Source organism: Medicago truncatula, chromosome 6, assembly GCF_003473485.1.
Source record: "Medicago truncatula cultivar Jemalong A17 chromosome 6, MtrunA17r5.0-ANR, whole genome shotgun sequence".
Taxonomy (NCBI): Eukaryota; Viridiplantae; Streptophyta; class Magnoliopsida; order Fabales; family Fabaceae; genus Medicago; species Medicago truncatula.
In genome coordinates, this window is record NC_053047.1 from 4,498,383 (window position 1) to 4,519,119 (window position 20,737).

Below are 20,737 nucleotides of genomic sequence, written 5' to 3' on the forward strand. Positions count from 1 at the left end.
CCTCTCTCTCAAATTCCAATATCAATGTCATCTCCTCTTTATAATTTAATGGTCTAGATTCCCACACTAATTCTTCAACTTCTTTTTTACCATGTATCATTTTTGTCACATCACTTATTTTTCAACATGCAAGACTTTATTCCATTTTGCATATCCTACACTCCATGTTTGTAATTGCAGACGATCTAATTTCTCATAAATGATCTCAACCTAGGATCATGGATATGGTCAATATCATGGATACCGCTAGAAAATTCATTTGTAGACCACAAATGAATTTTCTAACGGTAACCACAAATGGATTTATGGTTATATATATATATATATATATATATATATGCGCGCACGCTGGGGGCCATGAGTGAGATGAGAACTGAGGGAGAAGGATCCACATATGCAATGGTTGCTAGTGAAAATCCTTCCTTATCTTAGTTTCAAAGGATTTATTCCATTGCATCTATATAGAAAAAGAGAAAAACTAAAAATGTGTAGTTCTGTTATTGATCAAACAAATAGCTAACTAAAACTATATTAACTATACCCTCTAGATGCAGACAAATAGAATGCTCATATACATATTCCCACCAATATTCTTCACTTCAAATGAATATAACTAAATGTGTCGGGGTCGTTTAGGTTTCAAATATCAACATGTGTCGGACACTAAACACACATCAATTTGAAGTGTCAATGCTACACACTTTAAAACCTTTGACCTAAGCAAGCTTACCATGTCTATTTTACATTAAAACTGTTTTCCATGCTAGAGTAAAACATTTACTTATGATTTGTATTTAATTAGTTAGTTATTCCTAACAAAACTATAAATCTTGTAGAATAGAGAAGGATGTTAGTTTAAACCTGTACACACGGCAAAATGATTGTTTTGCCTTAATTTATCCTTCACATGAGAATGGAATTCAAGATACTGTGGAAAAAACCTAACTCACCCAACTGCAATTATTCAAAGCTATAAAATTCAACTAATAAAGATTTAAATACATGCCATATAACTATCTAATTCAATCCATTTAATATTAGCAATAACCACTATTTTATTTTAAGAATTCTTGCACAAGATATGTTCAATTCCATCATCATAAACTGATTACTTATTAGCATCATCTCTTAAATTCAATGTAATACTAAATTGCATAAAAAAAAGTCACTTAGGTTTGATTTTGTTTAAGCAAAACCTCCTTAATCACTTTTTCCAAATTCATGTATGAACAACCACCAGGTCTCGTGTCCTCCTCCGCCTTCGTCTTCATCTCAATTATCTTTTTCCACATCTTCTTTCCTTTCTCCCCCTCCATCAATTCATTGACCAAATTCTCTACCTCATCTCTCTTCACATTGGTGTCAATTTCCATGCCAATCTCCCATGTATTGCAAATATATCTGCAGTTTGCTGGCTGATCAGCAAAAAATGGCCAACACAACATTGGAACTCCAGCAGATATGCTTTCAGTGGTTGAGTTCCATCCACAATGAGTCAAGAATCCACCAATTGAAGGATGGTTTAATACTTGCTCTTGCGGGCACCAGCCCGCGATTAGGCCTCTATCTGAAATTTCATTGACAAACTCCGATGACAAAACAACTGAGCCACCGATGACAAGATCGGGCCTAATGATCCACAAAAAGGGTTGCTTGCTATTTGCTAAACCCCATGCAAACTCTAACAGTTTTTCTGCCGTCATAACTGTCATGCTCCCAAAATTCACATAAACAACGGACCTCGGTTCCTTGGATTCAAGCCAACCAAGACACTTGTTATCTTCTTTCCAAAGATTGGTACTTAAACTTGCCAAGTGATTATGTGGACTTTGACTTAAAAGTGAAGATAAAGGGCCGATACCACAAATATTTGGGAACGTCGAGGAGAGAACATTCATTACATCCTTCTCAAGTTCACTAGAAGTATTAAAAATAAAAGCAGACGCTTTGTGAGCCCTTCCTGCTGCTTCAACGATAAATTCTACCATCGAATCATTTGTATCTGTAATCCTTATAAAGTCAGGCAGATCCTTCAGTCGAAAGTTCTGCAATCCTGGAATACAATCCACTTTAGTGTCCAAATATCCGTTTGTCAGATAACTCTCATCTACATGTCAAATTTATAAAAGTTGTTAGCTGGAAATAAAATCTCCATACTCCTAATACATGTCATTTGATTTTGAACACTTTAACTATTCTACATATATGAAGAAAGCAAGAAGATTAATTGTTACCTTTTAGTGGTATGAGACCTTTATCCAACAATGTACTAAAATGAATAAAAGTCAAAAATGTACATGCATTGGATGGACTAAAGAAAACAGAAGGGATTGAAAGTTCTTCAGAAGCTTGTATGGTAAAAGACATGCCAATATCAGAAACTATGCAAGTAACTGGAGGGACAAGACCAGATGTTGCAGAGTCATTTAGTCTAGCAAGAAGTTCGCGGAAAGGTTGTAGGAAGTTCTTTCTGATTGATTTACAAAGAGCGTAAATGTCTTGACTAACATCGCCATCACCATCCGTTGGAGTTAAACCATCCGGAATAGTCTCAAAGCTAAAATCAGTGAAACCATCAAAGGCATTTGGACCTCTTGACTTGAGCAACCGTTTGTGGTTGTATTCAGTGTTTACATAGGTTATGTGAAATCCTCTAAGGTGAAGAAGTTTTGCTAGTTTCAACAATGGATTGATATGGCCTTGAACTGGATATGGAATTAACACAGCATGTGGTTTTTTATCACTCATTTTTGAGTTTTTGTGTTTGAATGTTGAGCTAAGGGAAGCCAATGGTTTAATAAAGATAAAGCCAATGTTTCTTGGATTTGTGTAAAAGAAGATAAGAGACAAAAGTCAAGGAAAGCAAACTCAAATTCTAAGTAATATGTAACACAATAATTGATACATACTTATCAAGTCACCACTTTTTGTTATAGAAGGAAAACAATTTTTCATTAAAAAGTTTATTGAACAAACTTAAGCATGCCTTTTGGTTTGCGGTGGCGAGAATTGATTTGAATGAATTTGTTTGATAAAATTAGTATCAGGTTAAAAGTGCGTTGAATATAAAATAATTTGTGTTTATATAAATTTACGTAAAATTGATTTGAACTATAAATTGAAGACTAAAAATCGATTATAAAAACAAAATTTTGATATCTTAACTTTAAATTACGAGCAATTTGGAGACAAAATCAATTCTATTTAATTTGAGAACACATAACCATAGGGTCTGACTAGGCTTATCTAAGATCCCTAATGTAACCAACTTGCATCTAATCATAACTAACTTATAACTATCTTGAAAAATATCAAACTAATTTTAACAAATCTGAAACTATATCTAACACATACTTGCATGGAATTGCAACCATTCAGTAGAAAGATATTATCAAACAAAATCTTCATATGCTTTAGTCAAAAAAAAGGAAAATCTTCATATGCTTGTGGACCAACTGATCCATACGTTTCAGTTTCAAAATTGAACTAGATGACACTTTTATTCAAGTAAGTGTAAGATAGTTCTGACATCAAAGATTTTTGTTGTACAAAGAAAATAATCATGACCACTTATTTATTTTATAATAGTCTATTGGCTATTATTTTCCATGCTTGAATCAGTCAGACATTGGACATCACAAAAAAAAATTGTCCTTTTCAACAAAGGCTCAAGATTATCTCCAAAGTCACAATTGCATAAAAGCCAAATTTACTTTTATTGTGCAGAGAAAAGTGGATGTATATTATCAACACTGCCTTCCATAAGGGCTTCGTGTCCTCTAATTTTTTTTTTTACTAGTCTTTGTTATGTCCTTTATCATGTCTATGAGGTATCAACTCAATGGTAAGAGTTTGAGCTTTTAACCTCAAGGGAAAAAGTACAATTCCCCTTAATAACAGTGGTAAAAATGCTCATTGTTGTAACTTTAATTAATAAACCCTTATATTGACTAATAGGAATGTTAAAATATTTCTTGAAATCTCATGTTGAAAGTTTGTTCTTCTTTTCGGTTTGATTAGTGTTCCCATGCACTAGGCGCAGTTGTTTGTTGTTTTCAGCTTGTTGTAATTTGTAGCTTGCGCAAGGCGAAGGATATAGCTGACTGAGGCGCAGGTGTGCATCAAGATCTATAGATAAGCAGGTTTTGCATCAGTTTTCAGGGTAAAAAAGTGGGAATTCTAAGGTAACAAAAGAGGGAATTTGTAGGGTTAAAAGTTCACATATATAGATAAGAATTTGTAGGGGACATTGATGATTTCACACAATTTGCATTTGCATCATCGGTGAATGTTTTTGAATGTTCATAGAGGAAAGAAACTTTGAATTCAAATGCTTTCAAATCAATCTATGCAACAAGAAGCTGACAAAGTAGTGCAGAGAAATTTTATAAACGAGCTAAAGAAGAATATAAATTTAATATTATTATGATTTTGAAGTATTGTCTTACTTCGAAGTATGAACAGCAATGTACCATACTTAAGAACATAGCAAGACCTAAAATACAAATGATTTGTTCCTAACAAAACTATATATATTGTATAAAAGTAACTTATGTTTGATTTTGTTTAAGCAACACCTCCTTAATCACTTTCTCCAAGTTCATGTATGAACAACCTCCAGGTCTCGTGTACACCTCCGCCTTTTTCTTCAGCTCCATGGCCTTTTGCCTCATCTTCTTTCCTTTATCTCAGGACATCAATTCATTGACCAGTTTCTCCACGTCCTCCCTCTTTACATTTGTATCAATTTCGTTTCCAATCTTCCATTCATTGCAAATATATCTTCAGTTTGCTGGCTGATCTGCAAAAAATGGCCAACACAACATTGGAACTCCAGCACATATGCTTTCAGTGGTTGAGTTCCATCCGCAATGAGTCAAGAATCCACCGACTGATGGGTGGTTCAATACTTTCTCTTGTGGACACCAACTTGCTATTAGTCCTCTATCTGAAATTTCTTTCAAAAATCAGATGAGAAAACCACCGAGCCACCAATGACAAGATCAGGCCTAATGATCCATAAAAATGGTTTCTTGCTGTTGGCCAAACCCCAAGCAAACTCTAAGGCTTCTCTTGAGACTTAACAGTGATGCTGCCAAAATTTACATAAACAACAGATCCTGGTTCTTTTGATTCAAGCCATTCAAGACATTTAGTATCTTCTTTCCAAAGATTACAGTCTAAAGATGTCAAGTGATTTTGTGGACTTTGATTTACAAAAGAAGCTAATGGACCAATTGTGTATAGAGAAGGGAACATAGAATAGAAAGCATTCATAACATCACTCTCAAGTTCATTAGAAGTATTGAATACCATACCAGAAGCTCTAAGACATTTATCTGCCACTTCAGTGTTAAATCTTATCGTCAAGTCATTAGGATTTTTTGTCTTTATTAACCTAGGAAGATCCTTCAATCTGAAGTTTTTCAAACCTGGGATCCAGTCAACTTTCGTGTCCAGATATTCATTTGTTAGATCACTCTCATCTGCATGTCATAATTGCAAAAATCAATAGCTTAAAGTCATATGTATAAATATATATCATGGTTTAAAATCACATTAACAATAATAATTTTGCCTGTGCTATCATATTGATATTGCATATAATCCCAATCAAATCTGGCTGATGAAACCTCAATTGTGATTATAGAGACATCGCAACCTTGATGTTCGGCCCATATTGTGACCGCAAAGCTTTTTTAAAAACCATAACATACACACAAAAACACACACAGATCTCCTAAAAAGAAAAAGGGAACAGAAATGATTACCTTTGAATGGTAGTTGACTATTCTGATACATTTTAGGACTGAGCAAACAAGCCAAGAAATAACATGCTCTACTTGGGGAAAAAAGAACAACTGGGAGTGCATGTTCTTCAGCAGCAGCTACTGTAAATGGCATGTAGCAATCAGAAACTAAGCAAGTGACTGGGGGGATAAGACCAGCAGTGGCAGAGTCTTGAAGTTTAGCAAGAAGTTCATCAAAGAAGTGGTGAAAGTTCGTTATGATTGATTCACCAAGAGAGTGTAGGTCTTGACTAATATCACCATCACCATCCTTTGGAGTTAAACCATCTGGTATAGTCTCAAAGTTAAAGTCAGTGAAACCATCAAAGGCATTTTCACCTCTTGATTTAGCAAACGTTTGTGATTGTATTCAGTGTTAACAAAGGTTTATGTGAAAGCCTCTTAGGTGAAGCAGTTTTGCTATTTTCAACAATGCATTGATATGACCTTGAACTGGAAATGGAGTTAATTAACACTGCATGTGGCCTTTTCTCTTCAAAGTTGGTCATGTTTGATATTTTTCTTATGTAAGAAAACAGAGAAAAAACTGAGGTGAAAAATCTATGAGGCCTCTATAACAATGAGTAAGTTTTGTTACATATCTATTATCTATTATATAGTATAAAAAAATTCTTAAGAATAGAAAAACCATTTTTTTTTAATAATTCAATTACTGTCTAATTCATGTTTATCTAATTTTTAGTATTTTAATAATTGAGAAGATAATAATATTTTTTTTAATGTTGACGTTCCGATTTTTAGAGAAAATGGGTTCTGATAATTTGGAGTTCGGTCGTGAGGTAAACATCACCTTACCAAGAATTGAGAAGAGAATAAAATAAAATATAATAACATGAATCTAACTGAAAAATGAGGAGATTGAAACTCCGAAAGCAACGTCTGCATGTTGAAAGGAGACCACTTTCTATACACACACAATGGTGTTCAGACGGGTACAGACTTGCCAATCTATTTATTATGACCAACTAAACAAACATACGATTTTTAAACGTTATCTATGCGGACAGACTCTGGACCATTGTTCAAGTCACATGACTTTTAAACGTTATCAATTTGGTGCGCTTTTAATCGATTTTGAGGCTAAAAGACATCCCAATCGTAAGATAAAAGAGTATTTAGTTTGGTTTGGTTCAGTTGATTTTTAAAATAAAATTTAAACCAAACCAAACCAATATGATTTGAGTTGTATTGGTTGATGCGGTTTTTTTGAGACAATACAATTTTTTGTTTCCAACATTAAAATCGAGTTAAAAAGCTATAACACAACATATTTTCAATAATGTTTGAAACAATGTTTTCAATTTCATCCAACATTACAATTTTATTTTCACAAAACAAAATAGACGAAATTTAAAATGTGGACAAAAAGTAATCCTATTATTTAATAAATGTAAAAGATTAAGATTTATTATTCTTAAAATTTTATTTTATAATTTTTTTAATTTTTGAAATAGAAAGCAAAGAAGAAACTTAACGTACAAGGGAAAAAAATATGCCGTTTTATAAAAGTTTTTATTGAGTTTCTATGAGTATTGGTGTAGGTGACATAGGTTTAATTTGGTTAGGTGACATAGTTTCTATGAGTATGTCGTTTTACAAAATAGTTTTTTTGCATTTTTTGGTATATAAGAAGAAACATAAACTAGTATACATATGATTTTTTGACAAAATGGATCCTTCACATGATAATGGAATTCAAGATACTGTGAAAGAATTCTTATTCACCCAACTTAACATATTTAAACTTGTAGGATTTATATTATAAAGTTAATATACATGCCATATAATTATCCAATATGCATATATTCAAAACACTTAAAATTAGCAAGAATCACTATTTAAGTTCAGGAACTCTTGCTGAAGATGACTTCACTTACATCAGAACTTAAATTCAATAGGGGAAGATCAATTAATTATCGTTGAACTGAATTGCATAAAAAAGTTACTTAAATTGATTTTGTTTAAGCAAAACCTCCTTGATCACTTTGTCCAAGTTCATGTATGAACAACCTCCAGCTCTCGTGTTTTCCTCCACTTTCTTCTTCAACTCAATTGCCTTTTGCCGCATCTTCTTTCCTTTCTCTCCTGACATCAATTCATTGACAAGTTTCTCCACCTCTTCTCTCTTTACATTCGTATCGATTTCCATCCCAATCTCCCATTCATTGTAAATAAGTCTACAGTTTGTTGGCTGATCACCAAAGAATGGCCAACACAACATTGGAACTCCAGCACATATGCTTTCAGTGGTTGAGTTCCATCCGCAATGAGTCAAGAATCCGCCAATTGAAGGGTGGTTCAATACTTTCTCCTGTGGACACCAACTTGCAATTAAGCCTCTATCTGAAATTTCATTCACAAACTCAGATGACAAAACGACTGAGCCACCAATGACAAGGTCAGGCCTAATGATCCACAAAAAGGGTTTATTGCAATTGGCCAACCCCCAAGCAAATTCCAACAGTTGTTTTGGTGTCATAACTGTAATGCTTCCAAAATTCACATAAACAACGGATCCCGGCTCCTTGGATTCAAGCCATTCAAGACACTTAGTATCTTCTTTCCAAAGGTTGGAACCTAAAGAATCCAATTGATGAATTTGTGGAGTTTGGTTTAATAATGAAGGTAAAGGGCCAATGGGGTAAAGAGAAGGAAACATAGAGGAGAGAGCATTTATTACATCACTCTAAAGTTCATGGAAAGTATTCAAAACAATTGTAGAGTCTCCAAGAACTTTATCAGCCGCATCAATTACAAAGTCTAACATAATATCATTTGGATCTGTTGTCCTGATACTGTCAAAGATATCCTTTAACCGAAAGTTTTTCAAACCTGGAATCCAATCTACATTAGTTTCCAAATATCCATTTGTTAGATAGCTCTGATCTGCATATCAAATGTATCAGTTAATATCTTGAAGGTTATACATACATCCGTACATACATGAGTATTTTGTTTTCGACAAAAACATACATATATAATAAGGTATTATAAATTGAATAAAAGTCATTTATTGATGTATAAATTTTAATTTTGAAGTTTTATGAAATTTGTGGAGTTCCTCTATTCAATAAGAGTTTTTAATTTGATGGTTGCTTTATTGAAATTTAGTGTCTACATTGAGTTTTATATTAACTGAAACTATATCAAGTGTTACTCTTGGAGTAAGTTGATTATCTCGCACACGACCATTTATATAGATTTAATTCATATATAGAGTCAAAGTAAAAGTTTTTTACACCGTCAATAAATCATAAGTGTCAGAATAGTGTAGCAAAATTAATATTAATCTCTCTATAAATATATACTTTATGAAGAAAAAAACTTAACTTAGTACCTTTGAGTGGCGTGAGACCTTTTTCTACAAAGGAACGTAAGTGGTGAATACTCAGTAACAAACTTGCACTGGATGGAAAGAAGATAACAATTGGTAGTGCAAATTCTTCAGCAGCTTGTATAGTAAAGCTCATAAAATAATCAGAAACTAAGCAAGTAACTGGTGGAACATTGGCAGAGTCATTAAGTCTTGTAAGAAGTTCACAAAAAGGTTTAAGGAAATTTTTTCTTATAGATTGAGCAAGAGAAGGTACATCTTGACTAACATCACCATCACCTTCTATCGGTGTTAGACCATCTGGTATGGTTTCAAAGCAAAAACCACGGGAACCATCTAAGGCATTTGGACCTCTTGATTTTAGCAATCGTTTATGATTGTATTCAGTGTTGACAAAGGTTATATGAAATCCTCTAAGGTGAAGAAGTTTTGCAAGTTTGAACAATGGATTTATATGTCCTTGAAATGGAGCTGGAATCAACACAGCATGTGGTTTTCTGTTTGCAAAACTTCCCATCTTTGAAATTTTTCTGTTTGTATGTTATTTGTGCAAGATATGAGGTTGAAAAACAAGTGATAGGCATGTGCTTTTATAGAGAGAAAAAAGGACAATGCTACAAAATTGAAAAATATAAAGAAATCCAAACAGATAAATTCTGGGAGGTTCTAACAAAAGGAAATAAGTTCATTGTATGAAAAGACAGACACATAAAAAGACACCAAAAATGACACTGACACGTTAACGTCAATGATAATTTGAGAAATAAATTAATTCAATGTAATTACAATGTGTCTGACATAAAATTGAAATCTTATACAGGTATGTTCTTGTAAACTTTCCTATATGACTCATTATATTGATTGAATATGTTTGTTGGTATTTGGTTTAACCAATCAATGTGGCATTAACAATTCAACTGTTACTTGTTACTTAGATGTCGTTTGAGATTTATTTGGGAATTGATAAAATAGAAAAGTTGAGAAAAACTTTATATTGTGATCCTAAAATCACTAATATAACCAAATTGAATCTAACCATATCTAACTATCTTCCAAAATATTAAACTAATTTTAACAAATCTGAAACTACATCTAACACATACTTGCATGGAATTGCAACCATTCAGTAGAAAGATATTATCAAACAAAATCTTCATATGCTTGTGGACCAACTCTATACGTTTCAGTTTCAAAATTGAACTAGAAGGCACTTCTATTCAAGTAAGTATAAGATAGTTCTGACATCAAAGATTTTTGTTGTACAAAGAAAATAATTATGTCCACTTATTTATTTTATAATAGTCTATTGGCTATTATTTTCCATGCTTGAATCAGTCAGACATTAGACATCACAAAAAAAATATTAGTCCCTTTCAACAAGGGCTCATGATTATCTCCAAAAGTTACAATTGCATAAAAGTCAAATTCACTTTTATTGTGCAGAATAGTGACTAGTGGATATGTTGTCTTCATTATCAATGGTACCTTCCATAAGGGCTTTGTGTCCTCTAATTTTTTTACTAGTCTTTATTTATGCATGTATTATAATCCTTTATCATGTCTATGAGATATGGGCTCAATGGTAAAAATTTCAGCCAGTAATCTCAAAGGACAAAGTTCAAACTCCCTTGATAACAGTGGTAAAATGGTCATTGTTGTAACTTTAATTAATAATTCTTATTTTCACTAATAAGAATGTTAAAATATGTCTTGAAATCTCATGTTGAAAGTTTTTTTTCTTTTCGGTTTGATTATTGTCCCCATGCGCTGGGCGAAGCTGTTTGCTGTTTTCATCATGTTGCTATTTTGTTGCTTGGATGAGGCGATATAGCTAAATGAGTCATAGGTGTGCGTCAAGATCTATAGATAAGCAATTTTTGCATCAGTTTTCAGGGTGAAAATGTGTGAATTTTAGGGTTACAAAAGAGGGAATTTTTAGGGTTAAAAGTTGAGAGCTTTTGGAAAAATTATAGGATTAGGAAACATTTTTGTACATCTTGGAAATAAAGCATCGAGTCTTTTGTCCATCGGAAGAGAATTGGGAAAATTGTAACCCTTGTATTTCTTTGTAAGAAACTCTTTGTTAGTGGTAAGCCAGATTTGGGTCGAACTGGATAACTTTGTTTTGGTTGTTGCTAATATTTCTCCACACTTCAAAGTATTGATGTGAGTTTTTACAAATTCACAACAACTGGAACCCACCGTGGGAGAAATAAGAGGTAACTTTTTCAAGTGTGCAACATGGGTACCAACTGGGATATCAATAAATTTATCGGAGACAACGATTTGGGGCTGTGAAAAGTGAAGATGAAAGATGTGTTGATTCAACAAAAGTTTGCAGAAGCACTGAAGGATGAGGTTGCTCTCCCAGCTACCATGTTACAAGCAAACAAGACCGAGATGGTGGACAAGGCCATGAGTGTCATTGTCTTGTGCCACACTGATAAAGGTTTTAGAGAAATCGTAAAGGAGCAATTGACGAGTCCTACAAAATCCTTGATGATTTGACAACTATTAAAGTGGATATTGAGGATGAAGACACGGATATACTCTTATTATTATGAGCATTAGCTAGATCCTTTGAGAACTTCAAGGATACTATGCTTTATGGTAAAGAAGTCATTGTCACTTCGAGGAAGTCCAAGAGGCACATAACCAAGTCCAAGAACTTGAAAGTTGATGATAGTGGTGAAGACATGAGTGTCTAAAGAGGAAGACGTATAAGTTGATGAAATCGAGGAAGCTCAATTGATGGTGCAAGTTGAAGTACAAATACTCCAAGTGTCAAACGACCGGTCACTTCAATAAGGACATTCCCAAGTTAGAGGACATTAATGATTCCGCACAATTTGCATTTGCAACATCAGTGAATGTTTTTGAATGTTCACGGAAAGAACCTTTAATTTCAAATCAATCTATGCAACAAGAAGCTGATAGTGTAGTGCAGAGAAGTATGCTTTTGAAGTATGATTTCCAAGACATCCTTAATCACTTTGTCCAAGTTCATGTATGAAGAATCACCAGGTCTTGTGTCCTTCTCTGCCTTCTTCTTCTTCAACTCCACGGCCTTTTGCCTCATCTTTTTTCCTTTCTGTCCCACCATTAATTCATTCATCAGCTTCTCCACCTCCTCTCTCTTCACATTTGTATCAATTTCGATTCCGATCTCCAACTTATTACAAATATATCTGCAGTATGTTGGCTGCTCAGAAAAAAAAGGCCAACATAACATTGGTACTCTGGCACAAATGCTTTCCAATGTGGAGTTCCATCCACAATGAGTCAAGAATCGTCCAACTGAAGGGTGGTTCAACACTTGCTCTTGCGGACACCAGCTTGCTATTTGGCCTCTATCCGAAGTTCCATTCACAAACTCGGATGACAAAATAACTGAGCCACCAATGACAAGCTAAGGCCTAATGATCCACAAAAAAGGTTTCTTGCTGTTGGCAAAACCTCAAGAGAACTCTAACTGCTCTGGAGTCATAACCATAGTGCTTCCAAAATTCACATAAACTACAGAACCTTGTTCCTTAGATTCAAGACATTTCATATCTTCTTTCCAAAGATTGGAACCTAAAGAAGCCAAGTGCTTTTGGGGATTTTGATTCAAAAACGAAGATAAAGGGCCAATGGCGTAAATAGAAGGGATCTTAATAGATAGAGCCTTTACTACATCACTCTCAAGTTCATTATAAGTATTGAAAACAATAGCGTTAGCTTCATGAACCATATCGTCCGCTTCAATGATAAAATTTATCATTAGGATCAGTAGTTCTTATAAAATCAAGCAGGTCCTTTAGTCTAATGTTTCGCAAACCTGGAATCCAGTCAACTTTAGTGACCAAATATCCATTTGTCAGATAACTCATCTGCATATTATAATCACAAAATCCATTAGCTTAAAGTTAAAACTCTGAACCCCTAATATATATCATATTAATTCTAATACTACATTCTATGTTGTATACATACTCTCAGTTTCTCCAAAGGAAGAACTTCCATAGTAAAACTAAACTATAGTAATGAAACTCTTCACTTCTGCATAATAGTCCTACACTATCGATAAAGAAAGAACATAAATGATTACCTTTGAGGGGTATGACACCTTTATCAATAAATGTACGAAAGAGCAAAGCACACAAAAGTGAGGATGCACTAGCAGGAATAATTCAATATCAGAAACTAAGCAACTAACAGGAGGAATAAGATCATCATTGGAAGAATCTTTTAAGTTTAGCAAGAAGTTCACAAAAAGGGTGATAGAAATTCTTTCTTATTGAATCATCAAGAGAGACAATTTCTTGACTAATATCACCATAACCTTCTGTCGGAGTTAAACCATCTGGAATAGTCTCAAAGGTAAAATCAGTGAAACCATCAAAGGCTTTTGGACCTCTTGATTTGAGCAAATGTTTGTGATTTCGGTGTTGACAAAGGTTATGTGAAAGCCTCTAAGGTGAAGAAGTTTTGCTAGTTTCAATAATGGATTGATATGGCCTTGAAGTGGATATGGAGTTATGCTTACTGATATGAGTGAGAAGCATAAGAAAATCATAAATATATTTGACTTTAATAGGTCCCCCAAATCATTGGAATATAAAAGTTAGGTGCACAATTTTTCATCAAGAATTTGTTTGCAGCACGCATTGGAAGTTTGTTTATTTTTATTCTCATTAAGAATTTGTTGGCACTGCACATGCATATACAATTGTTTCTTGGTTGAAAAATAATATATTTTTCATGGTTTATACTATTTCAATTCTTTTCTTGTTGATAGTTGAAATGGCAAGAATCGTTGAAAACTCGCACACATAAGTGGAGAAGTTTGGATTCGAAACCCCAGTTACGGAGTTGGCCTAACAATTTTGTTCTTTATTGTCTATTAAGCTAGAACTTGTCGACATTTATTTCCTGTTTTTTATCAGACCATACATGTGAATTTGAATTGCATGCAAGCACAATTTCCACGCGATCAGAATTAATTCAATCAACAGCTCGGAGTCATTTCATCAAATATTCGACGTCTCTTATTGTAGGATATGTGAATCCATTTTAAAAGCAAACTTAAAATTGGAGTCGTCCAATGTTAATCTAATATCTCCGAGCTGCGCTGGCTGAACAAGTGCCTAAAATTGTGATTGTAGACAAAGGTTGCTAGTAAAAATACTTCCTTATCTTAGTTTTAAACGATTCATTATATTGCATCTAAATAGAAAATAGAGAAAAACATAAAATTTATAGTTCTGTTATTGATGAAATGATTTCCTAAAAGAAAAAAGCTTTGAAACTATAACCTCTACGTACCGAGAAATAGAATGCTCATATACATATTCCCACCAATATTTTTCACTTCAAATGAATGTAACTAAATGTATCGGGGTCGTTTAGGTGTCAAATATCAACATGTGAAGTGTCAATGCTACACACTTTAAAACCTTCAACCTAAGTAAGCTTACCATGTCTATTTTATTTTAAAACTGATTTCTATTTTAGAGTAAAATATTTACTTATGACTTGTATTTAATTAGTTAATCCTGATAAAACTATAAATCTTGTATAGAACGATAGAACGATATTAATTTAAACCTGTACACACAGAAAAATGATTGGTTTGCCTTAATTTATCCTATACATGATAATGGAATTCAACATAGTGTGCAAAAGCCTTACCTACCCCATATAATTATCCAATTCAATACATTTAATATTAGCAAGAAGCACTATTTTAGTTTAAGAATTCTTGCACAAGATATGTTCGATACAGTCATCATGAACTCATTACTTATTCACTACAATAGCCTCATCCCTTAAATTCAATAGCAGAAGATCAATGGATCAATATAATACTACATTGCATTAAAAACGTCACTTAGGTGTGATTTTATTTAAGCAAAACCTCCTTAATCACTTTTTCCAAGTTCATGTATGAACAACCACCAGGTCTCGTGTCCTCCTCCGCCTTCTTCTTCATCTCCATTATATTTTTCCTCATCTTCTTTCCTTTATCTCCCACCATCAATTCATTGACCAAATTCTCCACCTCATTTCTCTTCACATTAGTATCGATTTCGATTCCAATCTCCCATGTATTGCAGATATATCTACAGTTTGCTGGCTGATCAGCAAAAAATGGCTAACACAACATTGGAACTCCAGTAGATATGCTTTCGGTCGTTGAGTTCCATCCACAGTGAGTCAAGAAACCACCAATTGAAGGATGGTTCAATACTTTCTCTTGCGAGCACCAACCAGCAATTAGGCCTCTATCTGAAATTTCATTCACAAACTCCGATGACAAAACAACTGAGCCACCAATGACAAGATCGGGCCTAATGATCCACAAAAAGAGTTGCTTGCTATTTGCTAAACCCCATGCAAACTCTAACAGTTTTTCTGAAGTCATAACTGTCCTGCTCCCAAAATTCACATAAACAACGGACCTCGGTTCCTTTGATTCAAGCCAATCAAGACACTTGTTATCTTCTTTCCAAAGATTGGTACTTAAACTTGCCAAGTGATTCTGTGGACTTTGACTTAAAAGTGAAGATAAAGGGCCAATAGCATAAACATTAGGGAACGTCGAAGAGATAACTTTCATTACATCCTTCTCAAGTTCATTAGAAGTATTAAAAATAAAAGCAGAGGCTCTGTGAGCCCTTCCTGCTGCTTCAATGATAAATTCTACCATCGAATCATTTGGATCAGTAATCTGTATAAAGGCAGGCAAATCCCTCAGTCGAAAGTTCTTCAGTCCTGGCATACAGTCCACTTTAGTGTCCAAATATCCGTTTGTCAGATAACTCTCATCTGCATATCAAATTTACAAAAGTTGTTAGTGTGAAATTGAATCTCCATACTCCAAATATATGTCATATGAACACTTTAACTACTCTACACATATGAAGAAAGAAAGAAGATTAATTGTTACCTTTTAGTGGTATGAGACCTTTATCTAGAAATGTACGTAAATGAATACCAGTCAGAAATGTACATGCATTGGATGGACTAAAGACAACATTAGGGATTGAAAGTTCTTCAGCAGCTTGTATAGTAAAGGACATGCTAATATCAGAAACTATGCAACTAACTGGACGGACAAGACCAGATGTTGCAGAGTCATTAAGTCTAGCAAGAAGTTCGCGGAAAGGTTGTAGAAAATTCTTCCTGATTGATTTACAAAGAGCGTAAATGTCTTGACTAACATCGCCATCGCCATCCGTTGGAGATAAACCATCTGGAATACTCTCAAAGTTAAAATTGGTGAAACCATCAAAGGCATTTTGACCTCTTGACTTGAGCAACCGTTTGTGATTGTATTCAGTGTTTACATAGGTTATGTGAAAACCTCTAAGGTGAAGAAATTTTGCTAGTTGCAACAATGGATTGATATGGCCTTGAACTGGATATGGGATTAACACAGCATGTGGTTTTTTATCACTCATTATTGAGTTTTTGTGTTTGAATGTTGAGCTAAGGAAACCAATGTTTTAATAAAGATAAATCCAATGTTTCTTGGATTTGTGGAAAAGAAGATAGAGACAAAAGACAAGGAAAGCAAAATCAAATTTAAAGGGTGAGATCTTTTTCTTATAATATGAAATAATTCTAAGTGACACAATAATTGATGCATACTAGTCAAGTCACCACTTTTTGTTACGTGAGAGAAGGAAAACAATTTTTCATTAAAAAGTTTATAGCACAAACTTAAGAATGCCTTTAGTATGCGGTGGTCAGAATTGATTTAAATAAATTTGTTTGTTAAAATTAGTTTTTGTTAAAAAGGGCGTTGGATATAAAATTATTTATACTTATATATATTTACGTAAATTTGAGTTGAGCAAAAAATTAAAGACTTAAAATCAAAGACTAAAAATTGAAGACTTATCTAACTTAAATACTATTAGTTAGACATCGTTTGGGATTTATTTTGGAATTGATAGAATAATAAAGTTGAGAAACACTGTATATTGTGATCCTAAGATCACTAATATAACCAACCTTGCATCTAATCATAACTAACTTTTTTTTATAAGCAATAATCATAACTAACTTATAACTATCTTAAACAATACTAAACTAATTTCAACAAATATGAAACTATATCTAACACATACTTGCATGGAATTGCAACCATTCAGTAGAAAGATATTATCAAACAAAATCTTCATATGCTTGTGGACCAACTCTATACGTTTCAGTTTCAAAATTGAACTAGAAGACACTTCTATTCAAGTATAAGATATATAGTTCTGACATCAAAGATTTTTGTTGTACAAAGAAAATAATTATGACCACTTATTTATTTTATAATAGTCTATTGGCTATTATTTTCCATGCTTGAATCAGTCAGACATTGGACATCACAAAAATATTTGTCCCTTTCAACAAGAGCTCAAGATTATCTACAAAGTCTCAATTCCATAAAAGCCAAATTCATTTTTATATGTTGTCCCTTTACACATGAATTATAATCCTTTATCACGCTACAACGTATCAGCTCAATGGTAAGAGTTTGAGCTTGTAATCTCAAAGGACAAAGTTTAAATTCCCTTAATAACAATGGTAAAATGCTCATTGTTGTAACTTTAATTAATAAACACTTATTTTGACTAATAGGAATGTTAAAATATGTCTTGAAATCTCATGTTGAAAGTTTTTTTACTTTACTATTGCCCCCATGCGCTAGGCGCAGTTGTTTGTTGTTTTTAGCATGTTTCTATTTTGTAGCTTGCATGAGGCGAAGGGTATAGCTGATTTAGCAGGTGTGCGTCATGATCTATATTAGTTAGGGGACATTGATGATTCCACACAATTGGCATTTGCAAACATCAATGAATGTTTTTGAATGTTTAAATAAGAAAGAACCTTTGAATTCAAATGCTTTCAAATCAATCTATGCAACCAGAAGCTGACAATGTAGTGCAGAGAAATTTTATAAAAGATCAAAAGAAGAATATAAATATAATATTAATATGATTTTCAACTATTGTCTTACTTTGATTCAGGTGAATTCAATCAATCAAAATTTGAAGGGGAAAAATAAAGGTATGTGATCTTTATTTATGAAGAATGAACTTGATGAACAAGAATGCATCATTACAATGTTTCTGACTAAATTGTTGATGTTCATACTTAAGAACATAGGAAGACCTAAAATATGAATTATTTGTTCCTAACAAAACTATATATATTGTATAAAAGTGACTTAAGCTTGATTTTGTTTAAGCAACACCTCCTTAATCACTTTCTCCAAGTTTGTGTATGAACAACCTCCAGGTCTCGTGTCCACCTCCACCTTCTTCTTCAGCTCAATGGCTTTTTGCCTCATCTTCTTTCCTTTATCTCCGGACATCAATTCATTGACCAGTTTCTCCACCTCCTCCCTCTTTACATTAGTATCGATTTCCTTTCCAATCTCCCATTCATTGCAAATATATCTGCAGTTTGCTGGCTGATCCGAAAAAAATGGCCAACATAACATTGGAACTCCAGCACATATGCTTTCAGTGGTTGAGTTCCATCCGCAATGAGTCAAGAATCCACCGACTGAAAGGTGGTTCAATACTTTCTCTTGTGGACACCAACTTGCTATTAGTCCTCTATCTGAAATTTCTTTCAAAAAATCAGATGAGAAAACCACCGAGCCACCAATGACAAGATCAGGCCTAATGATCCACAAAAAGGGTTTTTTGCTGTTGGCCAAACCCCAAGCAAACTCTACGAGCTTCTCTCGAGACATAACAGTGATGCTGCCAAAATTTACATAAACAACAGATCTTGGTTCTTTTGATTCAATCCATTCAAGACATTTAGTATCTTCTTTCCAAAGATTAGAGTCTAAAGATGTCAAGTCATTTTGTGGACTTTGATTTACAAAAGAAGCTAATGGACCAATTGTGTATAGAGAAGGGAACATAGAATAGAAAGCATTCATAACATCACTCTCAAGTTCATTAGAAGTATTGAATACCATACCAGAAGCTCTATGACATTTATCTGCCACTTCAGTATTAAATCTTATCGTCAAGTCATTAGGATTTTTTGTCTTTATTAACCTAGGAAGATCCTTCAATCTGAAGTTTTTCAAACCTGGGATCCAGTCAATTTTTGTGTCCAAATATTCATTTGTTAGATCACTCTCATCTGCATGTCATAATTGCAAAAATCAATAGCAAGTCATATGTATAAATATATATATCAAGGTTTAAAATCACATTTGCAATAATAATTTTGGTTGTGTTATCCTACTGATATTGCATATAATCCCAATCAAATGTGGTTGATGCAACCTCAATTGCGATTATAGAGATATCGCAACCTTGATGTTCGGCCCATATTGTGACCGCAAACCTTTTTTAAAAACCATAACATACACACACAGATCTCTTAAGAAGAAAAAGGGAACAAAAATGATTACCTTTGAATGGTACTTGACTATTCAGATACATTTTAGGACTGAGCAAACAAGACAAGAAATAACATGCACTACATGGGGAAAAAAGAACAATTGGGAGGGCATGTTCTTCAGCAGCATCTACTGTAAATGGCATGTAGCAATCAGAAACTAAGCAAGTGACTGGGGGGATAAGACCAGCAGTGGCAGAGTCTTGAAGTTTAGCAAGAAGTTCATCAAAGAAGTGGCGAAAGTTCGTTATGATTGATTCACCAAGAGAGTGTAGGTCTTGACTTACATCACCATTACCATCCTTTGGAGTTAAACCATCTGGTATAGTCTCAAAGTTAAAGTCAGTGAAACCATCAAAGGCATTTTCACCTCTTGATTTGAGCAAACGTTTGTGATTGTATTCAGTGTTAACAAAGGTTATGTGAAAGCCTCTAAGGTGAAGCAGTTTTGCTATTTTCAACAATGCATTGATATGGCCTTGAACTGGAAATGGAGTTAACACTGCATGTGGCTTTTTCTCTTCAAAGTTACTCATGATTGATATTTTTCTTATGTAAGAAAACTAAGAAAAAACTGAGGTGAAAAATCTATGAGGCCTCTATATATAACAATGAGTGAATTTTGTTACGTATCTATTATCTATTGTATAATATAAAAAAATTCTTAAGAATGGAAAAAACCATTTTTCTTTTTGAATAATTCAATTACTGTCTAATTCATTTTTATCTAATTTTTAGTAAATTGAAAATCGGATTTTCTAATTAAGATAATCCATATTTGATAATTTTTTCTATACATCAAACTTTCTTTATAAACTCTTCCCCTTAAATATATTAAGAGAAGGCCATATTTGACAATATATCTTCTAAACCAATAAAAATCAAATTGCAAATTCTATGGTACAGCCAATATATTTGAATGTACCGGTACACTTACTCTTTAAATTAATGGTTAAATGAGTTGTTTTTTGAAGAAAAATATTATTTTCTATCCTTTATATTTATAATAACTAAATCTTATTCATCAAAAGTGTTAACGAAATAAAATTAATTTTTTTTGAATTTTTAGCACTCATAGTTGAGAATATTGATTATATTTTACGATAATATGCAAAAAAATTACTATAATTCTTATAAATAATGAACTGATGTTTTTTCTTATGAAATGATGTTCTATAAAATATAA

At 33.3% G+C, this 20,737-nt stretch overlaps 4 protein-coding genes and 2 pseudogenes across 4 annotated transcripts; all 6 read right to left on the reverse strand.

The window, feature by feature from the left end:
• Nucleotides 1-929: 929 nt before the first annotated feature.
• Nucleotides 930-2,902, reverse strand: LOC11408821 (7-deoxyloganetin glucosyltransferase). The gene is made up of 2 exons (XM_003618601.4): nt 2,235-2,902; nt 930-2,107 (listed from the first exon to the last, which is right to left on the reverse strand). The coding sequence occupies exons 1-2, from the start codon at nt 2,746-2,748 to the stop codon at nt 1,170-1,172; spliced, it is 1,452 nt and encodes a 483-aa protein (XP_003618649.1). The 5' UTR covers nt 2,749-2,902; the 3' UTR covers nt 930-1,169.
• A 1,468-nt stretch (nt 2,903-4,370) lies between these two features.
• Nucleotides 4,371-6,377, reverse strand: LOC11420066 (7-deoxyloganetin glucosyltransferase-like; annotated as a pseudogene).
• Nucleotides 6,378-7,597: 1,220 nt separating this feature from the next.
• On the reverse strand, nt 7,598-9,698 carry LOC11413940 (7-deoxyloganetin glucosyltransferase-like; annotated as a pseudogene).
• Nucleotides 9,699-12,049: 2,351 nt separating this feature from the next.
• Nucleotides 12,050-13,149, reverse strand: LOC11422076 (7-deoxyloganetin glucosyltransferase). Its single transcript, XM_024786027.1, has 4 exons — nt 13,120-13,149; nt 12,965-13,016; nt 12,635-12,885; nt 12,050-12,553 (listed from the first exon to the last, which is right to left on the reverse strand). Exons 1-4 carry the CDS (start codon nt 13,147-13,149, stop codon nt 12,050-12,052), a joined length of 837 nt encoding a protein of 278 aa, XP_024641795.1.
• A 1,705-nt stretch (nt 13,150-14,854) lies between these two features.
• Nucleotides 14,855-16,786, reverse strand: LOC11414926 (7-deoxyloganetin glucosyltransferase). Its single transcript, XM_024785685.2, has 2 exons — nt 16,076-16,786; nt 14,855-15,954 (listed from the first exon to the last, which is right to left on the reverse strand). The coding sequence occupies exons 1-2, from the start codon at nt 16,587-16,589 to the stop codon at nt 15,281-15,283; spliced, it is 1,188 nt and encodes a 395-aa protein (XP_024641453.1). The 5' UTR covers nt 16,590-16,786; the 3' UTR covers nt 14,855-15,280.
• A 1,386-nt stretch (nt 16,787-18,172) lies between these two features.
• LOC11427688 (7-deoxyloganetin glucosyltransferase) lies at nt 18,173-20,143 on the reverse strand. The gene is made up of 2 exons (XM_003618607.4): nt 19,565-20,143; nt 18,173-19,290 (listed from the first exon to the last, which is right to left on the reverse strand). Exons 1-2 carry the CDS (start codon nt 20,085-20,087, stop codon nt 18,353-18,355), a joined length of 1,461 nt encoding a protein of 486 aa, XP_003618655.1. The 5' UTR covers nt 20,088-20,143; the 3' UTR covers nt 18,173-18,352.
• Nucleotides 20,144-20,737: the final 594 nt, after the last annotated feature.